The sequence below is a fragment of the Thermobia domestica genome, chromosome 4 (assembly GCF_964235325.1).
Source record: "Thermobia domestica chromosome 4, izTheDome1.hap1.1, whole genome shotgun sequence".
Lineage (NCBI taxonomy): Eukaryota > Metazoa > Arthropoda > Insecta > Zygentoma > Lepismatidae > Thermobia > Thermobia domestica.
Window position 1 is genome coordinate 303,228,361 of NC_137457.1, and position 23,992 is coordinate 303,252,352.

Consider the following 23,992-nt stretch of genomic DNA (forward strand, 5'->3'; position numbering starts at 1 on the left):
ACATGGACCAAACATTTGCTTGGCTGATGTCTTCTTCACTAATAACATGTAACTGTGCAGGTGCTCCAATAGGTGTTGGCTCACTCACAACTCGTCCAGGAGTGGATCTAGGAGGAAGAAACTTTTTTATTTTATATATAAATAAAACCGATCTCAGAGTTTGGAGCTTTTAAAAGTACCTCTAAGTAGCAGTATTACCCCCCCCCCCTCCAGAAGTCCGTCCTGGATCCGCCCCTGCGTAGCACATTGTCGATAGTCACAAATGCTGAAGGTCCATGTAGAATCATAAACAGCACTTCAACTTCACGTAATTCATGATTTATTCATAATATTTCTGTTACGCACCATTGGTTATCATACATATATGTTTGTAACAAAAGTTCCTTTTTCTTAAATCTACACTTTGAATTGCAGAAGTTCGATTTTGGGGGAAGCATGAAGTTAGTTCATGGTGACCGTTACTGCTATAAGAACTTCATTTTCCGAAAGGCAAAGATGACTTCGTTGAATACCAGTTACCAGTCGCATACTTTCCCTTTTTTTATTCCGGCAGTCGTGGAATTCAGTTCCAGGCAACAAAACAAGAGTAATACCTGAAGTTTGCACTTGCACTATACTCACGAATTCTTCTACGGTTTTAGTGGGGCCGCGGTGGCTCAGTGGTAGAGCGTTCACCTCCGGTGCTTGGGGTCCCTGGTTCGATCCCAGCTCGCGCCGTGTGGGCTTAGTGGTGGACAAACACCGTGCTCGTGGGTTTTCTCGGATTATCCCGTTTCCTCCCACTTTCTGCATTCCACCATTTCATTCATTTCTCATAATCACCGTCTTCTTTAGCCTAACCGGCATAAACGTGGGACGTAAAACTTAAAAATTTCATTTCATTTTTTTTTTCTTCTGCGGTTTTAATACTGTGTATCTGTTTTTGCTTAAGGTTACGCCGCGTTGCCACATTCTTTACACCTCCCCCCTCAATACCGTCGCACAGACCCTTGCATGGCCGGTTTCACTGCAAAACCACTGCTTTATCGGACCTGTCTGCATCTCGAACATCTGAAAGCGATTTTTAAAGTGAGATGCAGCACCATCAGAAATCATTGACACGGTTTGGGAAATTGTAGACACTTATTTTCACGTAGCTTTCTCTATAAAATATATTTTCGCTTTTCTTTGAGTACTTTTAGAATCTTGTCTATGGCTTTGAGTACATGAGCCGAATCGTGTGTTTTATCGTCGTTTATTACAACAAAACTGTCAGTTGTTTCATATTCCGCTGAAAACTGTGAATTTCACTTTGCAGAATAACAGTCCAGTTTTCAGCGAAGTCCACATAAAGTAAAATAGAATTTGTATCTTGAAATTATTAGCTTTTCGGTAGCAATTAATTCTCTTTGGATTTTCTTGATGTAGTCATGAATTACAATTCTTACAGTTAAACCACCAATGTACGATACGAAAACAGAAAGTGGTACAGTTTTTTTTAACGAGATTATTGTTTTCCCATATGGCATACGTAACACTTTCATTTTCATCAGGATCAATAATTAAAGACTCCACACTTATTCCTTCCACTCCAGGACATTCACCACATTCTTGAAGACGACAGCTGTCATTTTCTACGGATCATAATACTAAAGGAAATAGGTCACTCATGACCGCTTCAATACAGGCTGCACCTTTGATTTGTAGCAACGCAGTAGCAGCTAACTTAAAATTTGCACACACACATACACACTTCCCTCGCAGGTTGCGGACTGACCCACTTTAGTCGAATACTGTAAAATTCCGAGTGACCCATTCTTATGTTGGAATTGTTCTGTTTAAAAAGTCAGTAAATTTCTTTAGAACGCGTAAGAAAACGTTTCGATTTTTTAAACTTTTTTGTCCTTTTTCGATCACTGTAATGACATCGCACTTAATTGAGACTTTGTCTGGAGCATTCCAAATCATCACTGAGGTAATAGTTCAGGCTTTTTGTAGATCATCAGAATTTATTGGATAGCCATTTCAAGTAAATTTAAAATTTGTGTGTTTCGTAATCGTAATTTCCACCTAAGATTATTTCGGTTTAAGAAAACGGAGGAGTAGGGGGAGGCTCATTTTACTATTTCAGAGAGCCTTCTTGATCAAAATAATGAAAAAAAAACAGTCAAGAAAACCTTTTATTCTTCATTTAATGAATGTGAACCACAAACATCATCAAATCATTGCACTTTTATTTTTCCCAGTGTTGCTAACTGTGACATCAAAGTTAATGAAACTTCGCTAACTTTAAAAGGCTGCAGTTAATTCATGAAGCATTGGTCGAGAATGGTATTTGGTGCGTTTATTATTCATGTAAAGTTGAACCATCTGACAAAATTCCAGAATTTTAAAAGATGGTATTTTCGAGAAAATGGCGCCCAAAAATGGCGATTTTTGAAAATTTTACAATTTCCTGAATTTTTTGCGACAAAACGGTTGCACACAGAAGCGATACATTTTTTTTTTTTTTTCGGAAAGCGGGTAACCAGGTCTTACCAACCGTGAAAACAGAATTTTAAAATTCGAACCGGAAGTGCTCGAAAAAAATTCGCAAACTCGACTTTTCAGATAAATTGACGTTCATTTGTTAATTTATGTACAAAAAGATACGCATGCGCATATAGTTTATTTATATTCCTATGTACATACCTCAACAATAATTATAATTCTACCTGTCTCCATAGCCGAATGGTGAGGCTCCGAAGTTGACCATTTTCCATGTCTTTTACAATTCATAAATTGTACTCCCCGTCTTTGATGGCCCATTACTTGGCGGGAAAATTTTTTTCGACAAAACAAAAAAAATATGGGTCTCTTAAAAACATGTCTAGTTGCTATTAAAAAAAAGTTTCATCAATATCTGAGATGGTGATGTTACATGCTCTGCCTGAATTGAAATGGAAGGCACCATATATATATATATATATATATATATATATATATATATATATATATATATATATATAAAACTAGTTTTGACTCTTGAATCTTAGGCCTTTCTTTTCGCATTTGTGTAATCATTTATTAGTGAACCGTAGAATAAATCTTAACCAATTATCTACGAATTGAGTGTATACTTTGCGTTAATGTTTGGCTTATTTTAAAATCGTATTTGTTCATACTGTACGGTGTTCTCTATTATCTGTTTCCTGCAGTTAAGTTAGAGGTTACAAGATTAATCTTAAAATTTGTACAATATTTTTAGCCTTGGACTCCCTTTTTCTATAATAAATTTTAAAATGCTCAAGGGGGGCACGGTGGCCCAGTGGTAGAGCTCTTATCACTGGTGCATGGTTCGATCCCTGGTCAGGTAAGGGTGGTGGACAACATCATGTCCATGAGTTTTGTCTGAGTACTCCCGTTTCCTATCACCCCCAGTGGGGACACTTGGTCGAAAAAGTGTAAAAGCTTTTTCAGGCCAGCCATTCTGGGCGAGGTTTTCCTGGGTTTTCCTCATTCACACAAGGCAAATGCCGGAATAGTACCTAGTATACTGGTCCCAGGCCACTTCCATCCTTCCCTTTTCTCGAATAGTGTGATCGCCGAGGGACGTCATCCATCATACGTGACGGGCCAACATGGCCATAGATGCTGAAAGCCCAGAAATCTAATTCCTAATCCCGTTTCCTTCCACATTCTCATTCCACCAATTTATCCATCATTCATTTGCCTATAATCATCCGTTAACGTATGAGTCATAATAGTGAGACGTTAAATTGAAAGATTTCATTTTAAAATATACAACATAGTACATAACAAACATTTATAAAATACTATGCTGCACCAAGAGATCAGAAAATATGAATAAGAGTGCGTTTTGATATAACAAGTGTATTTTTTAATGGTGCGAGTAGGGCAGGAAGTGAATAATTGAAGAGTAAGGGGAAAAAATAAGGAATGTCCATATATGTGCTTTATCGGGTGCTTTGTCCTATCTGTTGGTGACTTTTGGTACTATTTGACTATATATGCCATGCATGCGTAGATGTAGAAATGTCCATTTAAAAAGAGGCAAAAGATTTAATATCCCTATTCTTTTTACGCGGTTTTAAGTATTAAAACGCCGTTTTCTTGAAAATGAGTTATGTGACATTCCTTCTTTTATTCCCTTACCCTTCAATTATGGAACTGCCTTATCGTGTCCTTCCTTCATATTAGACCGGATATTTGGGAGTCTGTTGTGTTCATTGAATCATTACTATCATGCAGAGAGAGTATAGTGACGTAAGGCTGATTTTATTTATTTATTTATTTATTTTCATTTCAGATTGGAAGGTCCAATGGAGCCTTATCAATTGATACAGCGTTTACGTACAATTATTGCAGATAATGAAGTTTCTTTAACAGCTGCGCGAGCGGAGAGGTAAGCAGTCTCTGAGTTTTATTGTTATGCATGTGATACACCTACTCACACTGGTACGTGTTCCATTATGAAAGATTGGAAGTTCGGTGTAGTGAGGAAAAACTCCCAGAGTGAAATACAGGATTATACCATTCTCGACATACATATGAATAATTGGTAAATAGATGATCAAGCTGTGCTTAAAATTGCATGAATTGTCAATCAGATTATGCAGTACGAATGTATATGTTATTTATTTGACTTTCAATCCAGTTCCTTCTAACCTTTTAACAGCCTTTATTAAAAGATATTTTACATTCGAACATATTCATTAAGTATTATTATCTTCCAATATTCATCATACGCCCATAATCGTATGATTTTTTTCATTACATTAAAAACAATTCATATTGCATCATATTAACAAATTAACGTTAGATTTTTAGAAGCTATTTCCAAAGTTAGCATTAAACGTCTGATATAGTCATAATTAAAAACATAAATTATTGTTTCTCACCCATCATCTTAACTGCATATCAACGACAAAGAATTAATATGATTGCTCCAGCTCAACATAATATCGATTTCCGAATCTATATGCACATGACTTATCCATTCTTTGAAACAGATCTTGAAACCGTTTCTCAATATTTTAAATTTGCATTAAAAAAAAAAAGGGATTTTACTCATACAAATACTAATACAATTGGATTTTTCAGACATGTTAATCCGAGGCTTTGCTTAATTTATAGCCACATTTTTCTTACCTAAATTACTGATCCAAAACATAAACTTATTTTCCGTATTTAACAAGCTGTAAAAACCGTGTATGAAATAAACTTTCAAGGAAATATTTTAATCTATCTTCCAACTTCTAAACTTCAATTATATTTTTATCTGCTTTTTTTTATTGTGATTCGAAAAAGTTTCTCATTTAAGATTTAGATCTTAGGGTACAGACTAGAAATCAAATTGCCACTTGTTCAAATATCAAGTAATGCGCTGAAGTGTAAGTACAGATTAACGGCGCATTACATGTATTTATGCGTAGAGTAGAAATGAATAGTTAATGCACGTAGGATCGTAAAGTTTGACAGACAGGCCCTATTACTTTTGATATAAACATTTTTCAACTATGATACAAATATAATAAAAGTTTCATTGTGTTTTCTCTTCAATAAAAATAGTAACGCATTTAAGAATGAAGTTGTTGCACCCAAGCTTTCAACCTGCTGTACACTATAGGCTAGAGTTGTGCATAATTAAAAGCTCTCTAATTGTTTACATTTAAATTTATTGGGCCTTACGCAGAGTCATTTTGACGTATGATTAGCGTCATACTAAAGGCCTGACTACTGCAGGAAACGTGTTAGTCGAACTCTTTAGTATGGCACTAATCACGCGGCGGCAACACAAATATTAATGCTAAATCTAGATATGGTTATTGTCCTTGTCTTTTACTAATAAATAGCAAAGCAGTTTGGCTTTAGTATCATTACTATCCAGTTTTAAATTGATAACTTGAAACAGTATAGTTTAATCCTGCATCACAATATACAGAGTTGTTACAAATGATTCACCCGATTTCATAAATTCACTGTATTTTTATTATTTGACATATTGTCTCAAACCTTTGCAAGCGTGTTGATTTTTTTTTTCTGATTTTTGCTATGAGAGCATAGAAGTGATCATTTATTCAAGATAGCGACAGGCACAAAGAAAGCTTATGTTGTGATCGAATTTTTCACATTCTGTTCTAACAGTGCAGCAACTTTTCCGAACGAAGTTCAACGAAGATCTACCACCTGCCAAGTCAATTCGACGATGGTATACATAGTTTACAGTTTCAGGATGAATCTGTATAAGGGAAAATCAAGTGGTTGGTCTACAGTGACTGAAGAAATGGTTGAGCGCGTGCGATACTGCTTGATTTGCTCTTACAGAGGCATCCTGAAGTTGTAAACTGTGTGTACCATTACCGAATGGACTTGGCAGTTGGTGGATCTTTTTTGAACTTCGTTCGGTTGCACTGTTCGGACAGACTGATGTGAATGAAACTTGACCTCAACGTAAGCTTTCTCTGCGCCTGTCGTTGTCTTGAATAAATGCTCACTGCTTCGCTCTCGTAGTAGAAATCAGAAGCGAACCTGTAACACAAAAGTATTTTCTGTGTTTTTCAATACGTCTGCAAAGTTTCGTTGCTATTCAGTACAGCGTTTTAGAACATTTGAATTGTTATTTAGTATTTTAAAGTAAGTCTAAATAACTGTCAGAAATGGATATATTTTATGGAGTTGTATTCAAGTCAGACTAATTTTGCGAAAGCAACTTTGCTGTGTTACATTGTGTTATCTTATGTTTTATATGAATGCAATTTCTAATCAGATAATTGAGGCGTATAGTTTCTAAATCCGCCATCTCCAATTTAAAAAAAAAAAGATAGATAAGTAGATTTAGTGGTATTCCTTTTCATGCCCGACACGATGAGAGAGATTTTTGTCATTTGGTAGTTATAATTAATGTCCAGTAAGCAGGAAAGTATTCCTAAAAAGAAAATTTTATCTCACATAATCTCTGAGTTATCAGTTTTTCCTGTTATATCTCAAAACATTTTATGATGGAGATGGCGGATTTAGAAACTATACGCCTCAATTGTATTGTGTATCAACAGGATCAATTAATTTGTAATTTTCGCTAGAATTCACCTCGCTTCTCTCCACAAAATCGCTACGTATTAGGAACTTAGTATTGTCATTTTCATGTTCAGTAGGGTCGATTTAGTTAAAGTGGTCGGTCTAATGGTAAGGACTCCATGTGGTACACAAAACCTGTATTTGTTGGCTAGTGTAATTACACTAGATAGACGTCCATTTCCATGTAGTCTTTATATCAGCAGAGTTTAAGAATTAGGAAAGTTTTGAAGTTGAAAATACTATCCCCATCTTCACATTTGGATGTCAAAATGATCGGTTAAGGAAATAAAATGCATTTCTTATGTATGAGCGCGTACAATCAATATGCAAACTTTAACATTTTATTTTCACCTTGGTAATTCTTTCTGAGTGCACAGAATTACCAGATTGTAAAAAAAAAGTCGGAATAAATTACAGATTGTGCAATGTCTGGAATTATTGCGTGTGTGGGATGGGGGTTACGGGAGACATTCCACTTCATATACATTTGCAGCTAAGTAAACGTTGGTCGGAACTCGAAGCACATTTCCATAATTTATATATAATACAGGGTGTTTCAAAATGAATATCGGGGTTTTAAGGTTTGGTAGTATTAATGACAATTAACTTACAATTGTAAATAACACATCAAATGAAAGAGCAACTCAAGCAGCATTGTACGCACGCATGCGCATGCATTGTTTTCTATGTCTGCCGTTAGAAAGCGCTAGTAGCAAAGATCGCGACTAGTGAACAGAAAGCTTTTTGTGTTTTTTTTCATTTTGCAAATACTGAATCTGTAGTTCCAGTGCAACCATCTGTGTCGAGAATTTTAAGGAGACGCTTATAAGTACGTCCTTATCGTTTGCAGTTGCTACAGGCTCCAAAGCCTACAGACTACGATTTACGTGCTAACTTTACAAATGAAATGTTGCTGCATGAGGATGAAGATATTCTGAGTCGTGTCGTCTTCAGTGTTGAATCGATATTTCACCGAAGTGGCGATGTGAACACTCATAATGTTCGCATCCGGGGGTCAGCAGATCTCCAGGAGATTGCACAGTTACAACGAAACTCCCCTAAATCGAATGTATTTTGTGCTATATCTCGGCGAAAAGTTTATGGCACTTTCTCATCTATCAACTCGATGTTTTCCGTGTGACGATTAGTGCTTACATTGAACACTTGTAGCAAAAACTGTTTGAGTTCCTCTTTCATTTCATGTATTATTTATAATTGTACGTTAAATGTAATGTAATAAATGCTACAAAGCATTAAAACCCTTATATTCATTTTGAAACACGTATTTTTATTGTGAATAGTTTCAAAATTTTGGAAACTAGAAATTTAAGGGAAAGGTTATGCAAATCGCGGAATTTTGTGAAATGGGATCAAATATGACAAATTGAAGTCTAATAGTGTTCACAAATTCAATGTTATTCTTTTAGTTTCTTTATTATCTCTCAGCGACAACAAATGTACAACAACAAGGACACAGCTAGGAAACACAAACCTTATTCATGTCTTTCTTTATATTAAAGATACGAGGGAGGATCAGAATCTAAGGTTACAGGGCTGATTTCGTCTATTATAGAGGAATGAGGAGTGTGCGGTAATGATAATACATGCAGTTGGCAACTGTGCAGAGTTTCAGCCATCTGCCACGTACGGTACTAGTTGAAGGTAAACGCAAATGCCGACTCGTTTGGAAAACGGGTCTTGCGAAGAAGTCTGCTCAGTTATTCGATTTCTGTGGGAGAAACATGTAACCGCGGCTAAAATTCTCCGGTGGCTGGTAGAAGATTACGGAGAGACTGTAATGTCTCGTCAGCAGAATGGTGTCGAAAGTTTGGGGCTGGTAGAGAAAACGTCACCCACCGACGAGGAGCGCAGTGGGCGACCCATGACGGCATCAACAGATTTGAACACCAACCACCCTCCCTATAGCCCGGATCTCGCTCCAAGCGACTTTCATCTGTTACCGCACTTGAATGAGCATCTAGGAGGACGTCAATTCTCTTCAGACAAAGAGGAGAAACCTTTGTGATAACGTGCCTGAACACGCAAGGAGTATTTTTAGCAGAAGGGAATCTTTAAGCTCATCCCGGTGTCTCATACACGTTTCACTGCAGGAGTTGTAACTTTACTTTCTGATCACCCCTCGTAAAATCAAAGGCAAAGGCTGTATGTGATATTAAAACAGCAGTTCGAATTTTCTTGTAAGACCATCAGCTCTTACGAAGACTTCAGCAAACGTGTGGAGTCAAAATCGAACGGAAAAGAAAAGAAATGAAATGAAATCTTTGAGTTTTACGTCCCACGGTTATGCCGGTTAGGCTAAAGGAGACGGTGATGGTGAGTAATGAATGAAATGGTGGAATGAATAAAGTGGGAGGAAACGGGAGAACCCCGAGAAAACCCACGCACACGGTGTTTGTTCACCACAAAGTTCACTTGGCGGGGACTGGGATCGAACCCGGGACCCCAAGCACCAGAGGTGAACGCTCTACCACTGATCGAACGGAAAAGAATCAAACGCACTTAGGCTAATTTATTGTTATTATATACTTATTCCGTATGTTATTTATATTTTATTTTGGGATATTTAAGAAAGTCTTTTTCAGTATTTAATCGTTTCCTATTTTAAACTTCGTATCTTTATTTTCTTAATATGGTTATTATCTATGTATGTTGCAGAAATGAGCGAACGTTTAACCAGACGTTGCGCCAACAGCAAGACGAAGCGTATATGGAATCGTTACGTGCTGATCAAGAGAAAGAAAGGAGACGACGAGAGGAAAGAGAAAGGAGGGAGACAGAGGAAAGATTACAAAGGGAGAAGGAACAAGAGGAAGTTAGAAGGAAAGAGGTAAATAGTAAACAAATCTCGCTCTTGAAATTTAATCGTACAGCCCTCCCCAATGTGTTTTGTGAAATTGGTTAATTCCTCCTTTTGTCATGTATTAGTTGAAGTTACTGTTCTTCGCACGGAGAGAATTAGTTTATGGAAAATATTTGAATCCCCTTCCTCCCCCCCTCCCTCATTAGGATACACATTTCAAAGTGTAACTTTATTTTTTGACGTAAATTTTGAATCCCCTATTCTCCTTGGGATACGTTCTTCAATCAAAGGGATATGATAAAAACTTAGCTTAAGATTGGCTAATGTTCCAAAATGTTCCAAAATTTATTTCAAACGTAACTGTCCATAGTGGTATCACGTCAACTGTGTATCCATAATGTTATCGCAAACATAACACTGCTTTCAATGTGGCGAAAAACATATAGAAAATGGCTGTCTTAAAGCAGGAATTTTCTAAAATGCTGAGACAGGTATCCGCTTATTTTTAATTAGGAGTTTTTATATATCAAGTTTCCTCATCCAGCTTCAGAGGTTCGTAAGATATTCTTATCTATATATATATAAAATTGAAAGTGACTATGTTTGTAACTTAATAACTCTTGAACTACTAGACCGATCTCGATCAAATTTTCAACATAGATGAGGTTTGGGCTTGGATATTTTTTATCATTTCACTTTGATGGTAGAACTTAGGATATATAAAAATGATCGAAAATGACTGATAATAGTGTCGAATCCATAGTTTTCGGGGTCGCTAAGACGAACAATGACACTTCCGATGCGCTTCACTCCAAATTCAACCCCCATTAGTATTCTTAAGAGGGATGGTGACATGTAAAAATAATTAAAAGGACCGATATTAGTGTCGAGTTCATAGCTTTTGGGGGTCCCTAAGTTGATTGGTGACAGTTTTGGTGCCATTTATTGTCGAAAATGATACGTATTCTCCCCGTGCGAAGACGGGCATTCTGCTGGTTTTTGCATAAGTTTGGAACTCTTTGTCCCCTTAGGATACATCCTTTAATAAAAGTGTCATTGCATCATCCTGGCTTCGAAGTAGATGATAACGATATTCCAAAATGTATTTCAAATTGTGTAGCCATTTTCACGTGATTCGATCTCACACTGGATCACTTCCATTTTGACATATTAGATAATATTATCAGACAGGCTCATCTTCCGTAGTCAAATCTGTGTTGTAGAAGTTGTTAAAAGTTCGTCATTCATAGGTAATAATTTAATTTTCAATATAAAAGTAAGGTAATGTACATTTAACCCTTAGATTCATGGTATGAAAATTATACATAAATGCATATGCAGGGCCTCCGAGGCCCTGTAGATTTTTCAATGGAAAAAATACGCTTTTAAATCATTTCACCTAAATAACATGCTATGGCGTTTGTAATAATGTATTTTATTAGAACTATAGTCTATTATATATATATATAAAGCTTTTGAACTCTAACTATGCAGCATGTATACCAAGAGCTTTAGTGATTTGATTAATATTGGGATTATAAGCCTTTTATGAGCCTTTATAAGCCTTTATTTATATTATCACTATAATGACTTAAGTAACATTAGTTCCTATATCACAATACATAAACTTTTCTAAGCATGTGCCGTCCAGTTTGCAAAGTTCAGTAGTTCAGGAAACACTGTTCACTTATGAGAAGCATGAGTTACAAACTAACTTACTGTGTTGCTTACAAACGTTTTTTCCACACTTGGAGCATGTCAAGGTACTTTTTCTGTGAAGATCGTAAGGACAGAATCCGCATCTCCTCCTTTTCGGTTCTTGAGCTCTGACTTCTTCGGTTGGCTTGGAAACTCCACATCTTTTCAAGGCATCTTGAACTGACTTTGGGAGATTAGGTATTGGAAGTCTCGAGGTTTCACTAATTCTTTTGCGAGTTCTCTAAGAAAAAGACGACGTTTGTCTTTTCTGTTAGGAAAATAGCCTGTATGTTGAGCGGAGAAGACAACATAACTGTTCAAAGCTGCAACATCCATCATATTCGTCCATAATACAAAAGGCCACCTTCGACTTTGTCTTTTGGAAGTATAGCAACGAACTTTCTGGGCCATTCCGTCGACACCTACCTTTGTTGAGCTATAGAAACTTATTATTTCCGGTTTCTTCTTCGGATGGTCTTCAACAATGAATTTGTCATGATGCATTGTACTAAGCATAATTACTGATGTGTTCCTTTTGGGTACGTAACTTAAAAGAGTGAGGTCATTTTTGAAGGCGAAAATTGAAGATCTTACTTCTCTTGAGGGGGATGCTTTCAGCTCCTTCGGGATATCAGGTTTGTTTTGTCTTATTGTTCCCACTATTGTGATTCCTTGCTGAAGCACATCCTCTGCAAGACTAACACTGGTAAAATAATTATCCATTGTTACGTTTCTTGAAGAGTTTTTCACGGTTTGAGTGAGTTCTTTGACAATATTTGCTCCCAAATTTCTTTGAACTGGCTCATTTGGTTTCCTGCCTGTATACACACACCCATCAACAGCGTATGATGATTTGGCATCGCACAACCAAAAGATCTTTATGCCATATTTAGGTTTTTTCGGCATATATTGAATGAAACTACACTTTCCGCGAAATGGCACTAATTGTTCATCAATCGTTACAAACTCACTGGTAATAATTATTGTCCGTTTACTGTAGCTTGGCACTGTTTTGACACAAAACCTGGCCAGCGAATCTTAGCAGTCCTTCCCCTACTTTCCCCTTATAGCAGTGGTAACAGTGGCACTAACTCATCAATTTTAGCACTAATTGGGTTTGGTATTTTCAAGTTGCGTAAATTTCGAAAGAGTTTACTTTTTCTCTAATCAGGACCGTAACTTGTGTGGGGCAGGGGAGGGGCAATTGCCCCCAGGGAGGTTCCCCGCCGTTCGAAGAGGCCCATTTGGAGACAAAATTTTCTTAATCCATATACAATACAAACTTGAAATTATAAATGAAGCATCAAACAGTTTCACTACATTACATAAAGCAGCGCGCAAAAGGTAAATAAAACAAAAGTGAGCCGTGGTCCACTTCAGTAAGAAACGTCTATTATTAGGGGCCCTAGAAATAATATTTATTCGTATGGCTTTGAGATTTGTCAATATTGTCCCCTTAATTAATTTGTCATGTATGGAACAGGCCCAGGGGCGTAAGTAACGGCCCCGCAGACCTTGCCGTGAGGGAGGGCCCACAGGCTCCGGGGGGCATAAATAGTGAGAAAGATAGAAGTAGGGGGCCCAAGAATGAGAAAAACAACTTTTTCTAGGAGGCCCAAATACACGTATTAATGCTTTCCCCCCCCCAGAAAAAATCTAAGTTACGGCACTGTCTCTAATGTGAATTTATTGATACCGTTCTGCTAATAGTTAACTATATCATGTTGGTCTCTTTAAACCTTGGGCCGTGGAGAGAAACAATCTTCAGGAGGATAGTATTCAAATTTTAAGAAGGTGGGGAAAGGAGAGCGAGGATGAGAAAGATGAGAAGAAAGAAAGAAAGAGAATGAAAGAAACACTTCTACATTTACTTCATAATGAATTTAAGCACATATAAACGAAAAAGGGATATCGGAACCCACCACCATAATGTTTGTGGAAGTGTTGGCAACATAATATTCTGAAGGAATATATTTCCCGCCAATTCTGGGCCCTCAGTGTTTTGCCCAATTCTGGCCTTACAGCAGTGGCGGGATCCAGGGGGCGATCGTGGCGATTGCCCCCCAGGAAAGGAAACGTTCTCATTTTATATATTTAAATAAAACCCAATCCCAGAGTTTGGAGCTCTTAAAAGTAGCTCTAAGTAGCAGTATTAAAACCCACCGTCCCCCCAGAAGTCCGTCCTGGATCCGCCCCTGCCTTACAGAAGCTACCATCTAGGCATTCACCTCGTGGGACTGAGGAAAACCTTAATAAGGAATACCGGCCAGAGCCGGGTTCATGCCCTCGCTCAATCTACCTATTTTAATGCCTTTTTTTGTGTTGCAGTGTCTGGTAAGGGCACCCAAACAGGGCAAATGTGTACAGCTTTAAAATGTTTAAATGTTAAAATTCGCTTTATACTGTACTTTGAACACGTAATTCAATGTGTATTATATTCTTCTTACAGGAGCATGGTTTATTTCCTAATACTTTAAGTCTATGGTTGTTAGTATTTATAATTATTGCATCATACTAATCCTTCGCAAATCTCGTTCAATTAGTATGAAATTCTAGACTTAGCAGTTTGCAACATTGCAAACCTTCACCAACAGGCAATATGTGGCGAGAATATTTTTACCATACTCGCATCGAAATTCCCAGCCCTTGTTTACAATCAGTACAATATGTTTCTGTCGCCTTATCATGAAAACAACGTTGTCCAGCGAACCTAACGGTCTCCGCCCGCTCTGTTTATTGTTTACAACACAAACTGCCATCTTCCAATATTGCCAGGCGTACAAGGTTTTCGCACACTTTCGAACAAGAACACTTGTACGAAATTGAGTGTGCATTATATGTAAGATTGTATTACATAATAACTAACTCGATTTGTCATAAGTTAATAACTCAGTCATGTCAAAAGCAGCAATTTATGTAGTAATAGCACTGGGTCCAAGACTGTGCAGAAGTAGGTACATTCGGTTCGGCGATTCATGTGCCTGGCAACCATGAATTAACCATGTAGGGGTGAGAAGCAAGGTTTTCACGCTCGCACTACAATTGTTGTTTGTAAACAATTTTCCATCCTAGAGTGAACGGACAATACTTTTCTGCAATTATGAAGAAAAAGATTCCACACATAACTAATTGGTGCAATCTTGTCCGTTTGCAGACGAACACTTCGTGTACGCTTGTCGTCAAATCTTAGTGCTTTACGGATATCTTCAAACCGGTTGACAGATGTTGTTGCTTTGTAAAGAGGATTAGACCTCTCGTCCAGGAATAGCTCACGAATAGGCACATCCTAACTCTTTTCAACTCCTGCTTGTAACAGAATACCGAAAAACGCATTCATTTCTTCAACGGAAACGTTCTTCCACTGCTTCCCCTTTTCCGTTGCTAATCTTCTCCCTTCCAAATTAGTGCAATGTATAATTTCTTCTATTATTGAATGGGTTATGAAACAATCCCATGCGTCTTTGGGACACGATGTTTTCACTTTCCTTGAAACACCGGGGGTACACTTTACAATATTATGAGCCCAGGTACGTGAAGTAGACGGAGCGTTCTTCTTCCATACTGTTCCATTTACACTAATGAAGGTATCATCTTTCTGTGTTTGTTGTATGCACTCACTGTCACTACAATACTCTGAACCTGATGAAGAATAGTCCTGATCACTTTCCTCACGAGCACTAATAGGCTGAGCAGTACTAGAACAATCCTCAACTTCAGAGTCGGTCGCTCTACTATCGGATATCACTGTCTCTTCGTCAAGACACATACGCACAAAACTGCTGAAGTCTTCGTCTGATGCTTTCCTTTTCTGAGTAGAGGCCATTGTAGCACCAAGTGTAATACGAAACACAAGAATCTTCACCTTACAACGGCAACACAAATACATTCCTAAAGTACCAAAACCTTCGGTAATTTATAAGTGCCAAATAAAACAACAAAACTCATAATTACATCAATATCTATTACATTCTCCAAAATTGATACAATTTACTAAACACAAGTTGGATACAATTTACTAAACACATTTTATTTCTTTGCGAATTTACAATGTAAAATGTATAAAAGCACCCAGTTATTCAATGCCAGGTCTGAAAATATTATAGAAAGATATATTTTACGTCAAAATTTTGAAAATAATGCAATGCGAACGCAATCTGGTCAAGGGCCTCGCAGGCCCTGCATATGCATTGATAGGGTATAAATGAAAAAATGCAAATTACTAAAAATCGTTGACAGCTAATGGGTACAGAAAGACAATACAAAATGTACATCCTCAATCCGAAGATTACGCAAAGCCACAGCCTTTTACACAATAAAATATTTCAAAGGCTAAGGAAACAAAACTACATAGGGCCTCGGAGGCCCTGCTTATGCATCCAAGGGTTAAAATAATGTTCTGTTTTGACACAGTGGTGAGTACTGTCCATTTTTATTACTATCTTGTGAATGCGTTTTCTGGAAGCACTTTAATACACCATTTTATAGCATTCAATACTCAGATATCCTAGGAGAAATTGTCCTTGGAAGCGTGCTTTGAGGTGAAAAATAGCCAAAAGTAACAGAGAGAGGAGTGAGACTCGGTGCTCTGTTGTTTAGGATATAAGAACTGATATTTATTTCCAGAAAACTAACACATGTATGATCTAATAAAAGTGCCAACGTCCTAGCTGCACTGGAGTACCGATCATTGTGAGACCAGCAAAGTCAAGGAGTGCTGGGTGCGGTCCGAGGAAAGATGGATGAGCATTCGTAATCACAAGATTGTGTTGGCATTACGGCGTCCACCCAGCGTCGTGAGGACAGTTGGGGAGCTATTAAAAAAAGAAGTAGCGAAGTCCAGTCTAGAAAGCCAGCATTAACGGTGAGCGGGAGGCGATGTGCTAACCACACATCAGTCCAAAGGCGTGAGTGCCACAAGTCGCCTTGTAGATCTTGGCCTTTTACGGGTTGTGGTGCCAGGAGTTAACTTATGATCTAATTAAAACTAAATGACAGCCTTGTTGCATTTCTAGCCTCATGGTGTATGTTAAGGCGAGCAAAAAAAATTCAGTGAGCGGATACTGCACAGCTATGTCAATAGCTAGGAAGTCGCACGCTCAATGCAGGGTCTCCAATTTTTTACTCGTGTGGTACCTTAAAGGTGTAAAAATTGAACCTAAAGAAAGAACAAAAATAGTTCGCATTAAACACTATGGAAAAGTTACAAGAATATGTTACATCAAATATATTATGCACAATATTAATTCTTAGTCAGCGTAATAATTTGATATGGCTGGAGAAAAAAATCCATATTTCCAAAATAATAATTAGACATGTCTTACATCATTAATAAGTGTTATTGATGTATTTACTTATTTATACATTTTTAAGGTTAATGCGGACTTGTAAGATTAATTTGCGCCTGAGTATTAAACTCAATACCATGCCCTTTTCCAAATTACTGCAATTTTTTTAAAAGAAATTTAAATTTCGAATTTTCGTTGACAGTTGTTAACATTGTCAAACCGTAAAGTAATATAGTAAGTGTAAGGGTACGGTTTCCAGTCATAAATAAAAACATCTTGCGAGCTTCTTCGTGGCTAAGCGGTTAGCGTACACGCCTTTGGCGTGGGAGACCTGGGTTCGATTCCCGGCAGGAGCTCATGTGGTTCGATTCCACGTTAATCAGTAGGTCCCGTCTCATATAGCTTCCTGCTGAAAGGGACGTTAAACTCAAAATCAACTCAACTTAACTCAAAAACATCTTGCTGCTCTCCACAATACCCATCGTAAATAGTTTTGGTTCTTCAGTAGTTGGTACGATGGTGAAGGTATTAGTGATACTAGTCCAACTTTGTCGAAAATACCCATTTAGATTCCTTCATTGACATAAAAAAAAAGTCTTGTGTCCCTGTCTTTCTATGAATGATTAAATTTTTTAGTCGGTCTTACTCTATTGGAGTTACGCTTTGTTGTATCTTTCAGGTGTTTTGAAAGGTCCAGCATTGGGGCATCGTTTTATTTGACATTCCGAATACCGTATTTGTGCGAATATAGGCCGCACTCTTCCTAAATTTTGGCTTGAAAGATCATGGTGCGGCCTATAATCGAGATTATTTTTTTCTCAGATAATAAATCGTCAATTTCAAAATGGCATGTACACTCATGTCCAAAATTATTGTTGCATGTTTATAAATATGTTGTTGTAGGAATATAATTTGATAACGAATTCGCCCGTATTTCTTATAATGTTAGTATGTGTATAATTGGCAAAGACATGTATGTGGCAAATATCATATCACAAGAGCAGTAAATAAGAACAATAGAACGAAAGTAAAACTTGCTTGTCCATTTAACAACATTTTGTTTTACTCATTTTAATTTTCATATTTATAATTCTTTTCCTGTGAAATTCACCACAAATATATATTTCCCGATTATGCACATAGTAACAGTATTAAAAGTACCCTGCAAAATCATTATCAAATTATATTCTTATAAAAAGACAGTTATAGATACGCGACAATCATTTTGGACATGAGTGTACATGTCTCTTCTGGGTTAAAATTAATACCATTATAAGTCACTGCAGTTATTTTTGAAAACCATCAAAGACTTAAGAAGAAAATAGCAGAAAAACTTCCTTGTTGGCAAAAATTGCCACCTTCATTGGGTACCGGTAACATCTTACATTGACACAAAGCCAACACTTGTACACTTAATACTTTTATTAACAGGAATACGTATCTTTCTTATACGGTATATTTATATACAGTACCTGTTCTTGAGAAAAGAAAAGCAACTTTGTTTCGCAAAACTGCGTCAGCTTGTTTGTACCCACCCAAATCAAGCACAATTACTTCCCACCATCTCAGCATCACCAGTGTCTGATTCTTCACCCTCGCTAGACGATCCAGAATGCTACTTAGTCATTATCACAAAGAAGGTCATCTTCAGTCCCATCAAGATTATTGGAAATTCCAGTTTTTTTTAACTTTGCATTAACAAGTTCTTCCAATAATACCGCCAAGCAGCTAAAATCCAACGGCACACTTCTGACACAGAGGCACGTTGCAAACTGCCTCATGGCGTCGAAGTAGCTCTGTTCTTGATGTAATTTCTATAGAATTATCTTACACTGGAATTGAATGGATGACTGTTACACACAAGTTTGTCGTAAATTTAGTGGTGCGGCCTATTTTCGAGATGTACTTTTTCTATAATCTTGTGTCAAAAGTTTAGGTGCAGCCTATATTCGCACGCGGCCTACATTCGTTTAAATACGGTATGTTCTTTTAGTTTCACATCATTGAACCTTTCAAAATACCTAAAAGATACAAAGCATAACATTGATAAAGTAAAATTGATTCCAAAAATCTTCACCATTAATTGAATTCGGACATGAAAACTTTAGACGAAAGTTGCAGTAACGTCATTGAAATCGTCATCGTTGTCACAAAACACTGAAGAAGCAGCACAAAAGTGTGTACTTTGTAGAAAGCAAGAAATTTTATTTACTACTGTAAACATTTGAAGGGTATGAGGCAAGAATATGGTAACCAACAAATTTTCAATTGATGACTTATGCAGCACCAGATAGAGAGCAACGCATACCGCTTCGTTTAATCTTATCCGTTTAATCCTTCATTTATAGTCTTAATGTGAAAAATCAGCTTTCCGACTTTGAAAATGAATTGTGCAACAGAAAACCTCTTATTTCTTAAAATAACATTGTGGGTTACGATGTTGTTGCCTCACACCCTTCATTTAATTCCCTTATATTCTGTCTCCATCAAAATCTTCCTTTAACTAAGGTTTGACAATGTTAACAGCTCTCAGCACAATTTCGACTTTAGTCATGATTTTTTCAACAATCTATATTAGTTTAGAAGAGAAGGCAAGTACCATTTGAGTTTATTGATAAGATTGCTTCTGTTGAACATGTAACCGATCCTGATCCGATGTCAGTGCCTGGGTCGATTTGTTTGAATCCATTTATCAAAAGCTATCTTCTCCCTACTGTGTTGACGTAGTATGTGCCGCAGGTAATCATACTTTCTATCCTACTTTTGGTGTTACGTTCCATTTTGACCAGCCTCTAAATTTTTCTGACTGTTTACCACAGCTTGTTACCGTTCGCATATCTTAGTGTGACGTACCTAAAACCCAGAGACTATCACGCATCGTAGACAGACTCCTAATCCGAAATCGTTAAAGCTAAATCCTGAGCATTTGGTTTCAAATTATTTATTTATTTATTTATTTATTTATTTATTTATTTCCAAGTTGTGTGAGGTAAATTGTATTTATGTCCACCATGTATGTGAGTAATTCTCTTTTTGTGAGTGTTTAATCTTATTATACTAATTCAAATCTTGTAAGAAATTAATTTTAATTTTTCTTCCTTCAAACAGGAAATTCGGCGGTTGAAGATTGAGTCTGTGAATAGAGTACCAAGTGAACCACCAGCTTCAAATCCCGACGCTGTTCATGTAGTAATAAAATTGCCCACTGGCCAACGTCTTGAAAGACGATTTTTGCAGACAGACACTCTAGAGGTGCGTAATTAAAATAGTTAACAACTAAATAAAAGAAAGAAGAAACAAAGAAAAAACTTGAGAAGGGATGGAAGTTCTTTTAGAGAAGAACGGCCACTTTTGGAGGCCAAACAGACATTTTTGCCTTCTTGCATTATGCGAGGTGTGTTAGCATTTTTTTTTTTTTTTTCGGCGAATTTTATTATTTTTGCAAATCAAAGTTATCTGCAGAATAGCCCACTTGGGCGGCTATATAGCGATGAAGGCATTGTATTCAGGACTCGCAGCAGTCGTGGAAGCTTGTGTTGGAGTATCTTACAGCTCGTCGGTTACACTCTTCTGGAAATTATCCAAAATACTAAATTGCGTCCTTTCCAATGTCTTTTGAGCAAGGGGAATAAAAAGAAGTCACAGGGACTGAGATCCAGCGAATAGAGGGCTAAGAAACCACAGTTTTTTTTCTTTCTTTCTTTTTTTCTTTCAGAAATTTATTGAATGGAGACTGTTCCCGTGTGACATAGTGCGTTTTCGTGGTGCTGCATCCAAGTGCGTGCAATGGTTGATCGCGCACGTACCACTTTTTTCTGAGTCTTTTCAACTACTTCCTGATAACAAGTTCGATTGACAGTTTGTTCTAATGGCACACATTCCTTGTGGACGATCATCCGACTGTGACGAAAAACAAATGAGCATCAGTCACGAAGTTTGTCGTCAGATTGTTCCCTATAAGGCCTGTGCCAATTTTTGTTAGTCACAGTAGCAGTGCGCCAAGCTTTACACAAAATTTGCTGCTATAATGCTTCTCAGATTTTTGCCAGTCCATTTTCGTAATGCCCTGACAAGAAAGCTTCACTTTAAAAGTTCTCAACAATCGTGTGGCAACTGAAGTAAGTTCGAACTTGTACTGAATCAACAGCAAGGGTTTTACTTAACTGCCGTGCGAAGGTGGAGCCAACAGCGTTCTCGGTTCGTACAGTGTTTCTAGTCTCATTACGTTTCCAGCACACCACGTATTCTACAATTATTATAAAGACTACAGTAAGATACTCGTGAGTCTTAGGTTGGACCTGGTGTTCGCTAGCTGAATAGGTTTACAAAGTTGCATTGCCTTCTTCATCTGGAAGATTAAGTTAAGCAATCCAGGTTGTCATTAATATAAAATCTCGAAAATTTAATACTTTTTATCTTTTGCAATTAAAACTATACGTAGTTCAGGCATTATTTTGCACTAGCTCCCAAGTTTTCGGTTTGAAGAGTAAATTGTATGTACATATCAAGCAACTTCCATTTTTAATACATTGTGAGCAAGTTATTCATCATCGAAGATTAACTACAATTAACGATTGATTTTTAATTAACAGCATCTTCATAAAGTAGCTAAGTAAGGAGTAAGCAAGATGCCTATGAACTAATACAAAATTGTAAGTTTCCATAAAAACCTTATGCAAACGTTTTTCCACAGAAATAACACTTGAGTTTATAATGCACAGATGACGTTTATTACCTTCAATTCTAGATACTAGCGACGGTTCTTGTAATAAAACATGAACACCGAATTAAAAACTCTTTAACCATTATTTCTACCAGGAAGAATATTTTGCAAACATGTAAATCTTCGAGTAACGACTTTTTTAAGTAGCCCCTGATGATGGCGAGAATTTTTCACAAAAACTGTCTGAGACTACTTTTCGCTTATATGCTTCAGGTGACTGTTGGACTAACTAAGTAACTCTATGGCCTATGGAACCCGGAGATACAATGCCACGTTCACTAAAGCTGTCCATTAACTTCTGTCCTTAGCCAACTGGATTCAGTTTCTACTTCCTATTTGTGTGGGATCCATTTTAATATTGTCTTCCCATCTGCACCTAGTCTTCCTAATGGACATTTTCCGCAGTCAAAACTTTGAAAGCGTTTCTACTGTCTTCCATTCTCGCTACCTGTCCATCTGAGCCTCCTAGACTTGATGACCTTAACAATGTTTGGTAAACGATATACATTATGCAGAGTTTTAATCTCAAATACTTTCAGTCTACGTTCTTCCCTTAAAGTAAGCGACCATCTTTCGCAACCATACAGCATAACAGGCATGATTATCGTTTATATATTTTAAGCTTCAAGTTCGCGACGGCAAAAAATGTTGAACTGAATTTCTTCATGGATATGATTTTGGCCTGTTAATTGATCCCAGGTATTTAAAAGTATCTACTTTATCGACAGTAATAATTTTATTCTTTGATGCATTCATAATTTGCACTATTATGATCCCAGGGCTCATAGCGAGTCACTTTTTTTTTTTTTTTTACTAAAAGTTACTTTTTTTTTTAAAGTTCTGAGTTACTTTTTTTTTCCAATTTGTCACTAAAAGTTACTTTTTTGGGGAGGTAAAGTGGCTTTTTTGTAAGATTTATGTTTTACATTGGCAGTTTTCTAAGAAAAATATAAAAATTAATGGAAAAAGGCAGACACTTGTTAGTCATTACTCTTCTGAAAGCTTCAGTACTTGCTGCCACATGTGAAACAGTCAGCTTTATTCTCACTTCAGCTTTTATTCTTTCTAAAGCACAGTAAATGGTTGGTGGATGCTTAAGTGCTCAAGGTGGGGTTGAGAACTCTTCTGTATCTATTCTTTCTTTTATCATAATAATCTTTTAGTTTTCTCTCGTAATAGATAACGCTTCTCTCAACGTTATGTATGTGTGTATTTGTGTGGCTCATGTTCGTCTTGTGTTATGCTTCTTGTATGATCATCTTAAGAGTAGGTGATGAGAATTTGAATATTTCATGACTTTGAGAACTCGCAATGCTAAGTTAAATATAATGTCTGGGATGAAGAAATTCGGAAATAGGCCAGAACTGGTTCCACTTACTCAGAAGCTTCTTACATCTGCTAAGTCGGCTTACCGTAACTACAAAGCATACTTAGAAAACCTAAGAAAGGAGGAAGCTCGAAGAAGTAAAGAAGAAAAGATGAAACAAAACAACAAACAATGAGAGAGGTGCTAGAGAAATTGACAAAGGAAAAAAGGGCATGATGGGATTTTGGTCACTTTTTCGTGTGCTTTTGGTCACATTTCAACTATTTACAAGAGACCGGACCACTATGAGCCCTGATACCACAAATTCCGTGCTCTCGGTCGACATTTAATTTCTTCATGGATATGATTTTGGCCTGTTAATTGATCTTAGGTGTTTGAAAGTATCTACTGTATCGAGAGTAATAATTTAATTCTTTGATGCATTCATAATTTGCACAATTACGATCCCAATGAACTTCCATATATTTAGTTTTTTCTTCATTTGCTTCTAAACTGATGTCCCTGCAAGCGTTTAATAAAGCCTCTAAATTTCTTTCGATTGTTCTCCTATCATCTCCTGTCAGATTTACATCATCAGCATACGCCATAACTTTGTAAGTACCATCAGCTCTAAGCCCTGGTTGCCATCTTTGATTATCCTTATGGCGTACTCCAAAACAAAGTTGAATAATAATGGCAACTGTTGGACTTCTGTTATTAATATGTATCCCATTATTAGATTTCCGAACTATGTAGTACATAAATATGTGAAACTTTACAGTACGGATATGTCCGTCCATCTGTCTACAGGTGACAAAACAAGACTGATGAGATACAGTAAGGAACGCTTGTCTGGAATTAATTCATCGTCCCAAGAATATGTTTCGTCTCCTTTCTCGACTTTCTTCGAACTGGAAGTGCTAGAAATCGACCATTTCGGTTTTTTTTTTTTTTTTTTTTTTGTGTGTGTGTGTGTAACATTAATCATAAAACAAAAACGGTAATAGATAGCGAGAAGTGATTTTCTGCAGTTGATTAGACGTCTCAACAACAACTCATTTCATCTCCATCTAAAACCGGAAGTGGTAGAAATCCACTAAAAC

The 23,992-nt window shown here is 37.0% G+C and overlaps 1 protein-coding gene across 1 annotated transcript in view; it reads left to right on the plus strand.

The window, feature by feature from the left end:
* Window positions 1-23,992, plus strand: part of Faf2 (Fas-associated factor 2) — a 60,660-nt gene that overhangs the window by 31,395 nt on the left and 5,273 nt on the right. The window contains exons 5-7 of the mRNA XM_081756402.1: window positions 4,289-4,384; window positions 9,733-9,904; window positions 19,969-20,112. Of these exons, the coding sequence (XP_081612528.1) occupies window positions 4,289-4,384; window positions 9,733-9,904; window positions 19,969-20,112 (412 nt within the window). The remainder of the gene's footprint in view (window positions 1-4,288; window positions 4,385-9,732; window positions 9,905-19,968; window positions 20,113-23,992) is intronic.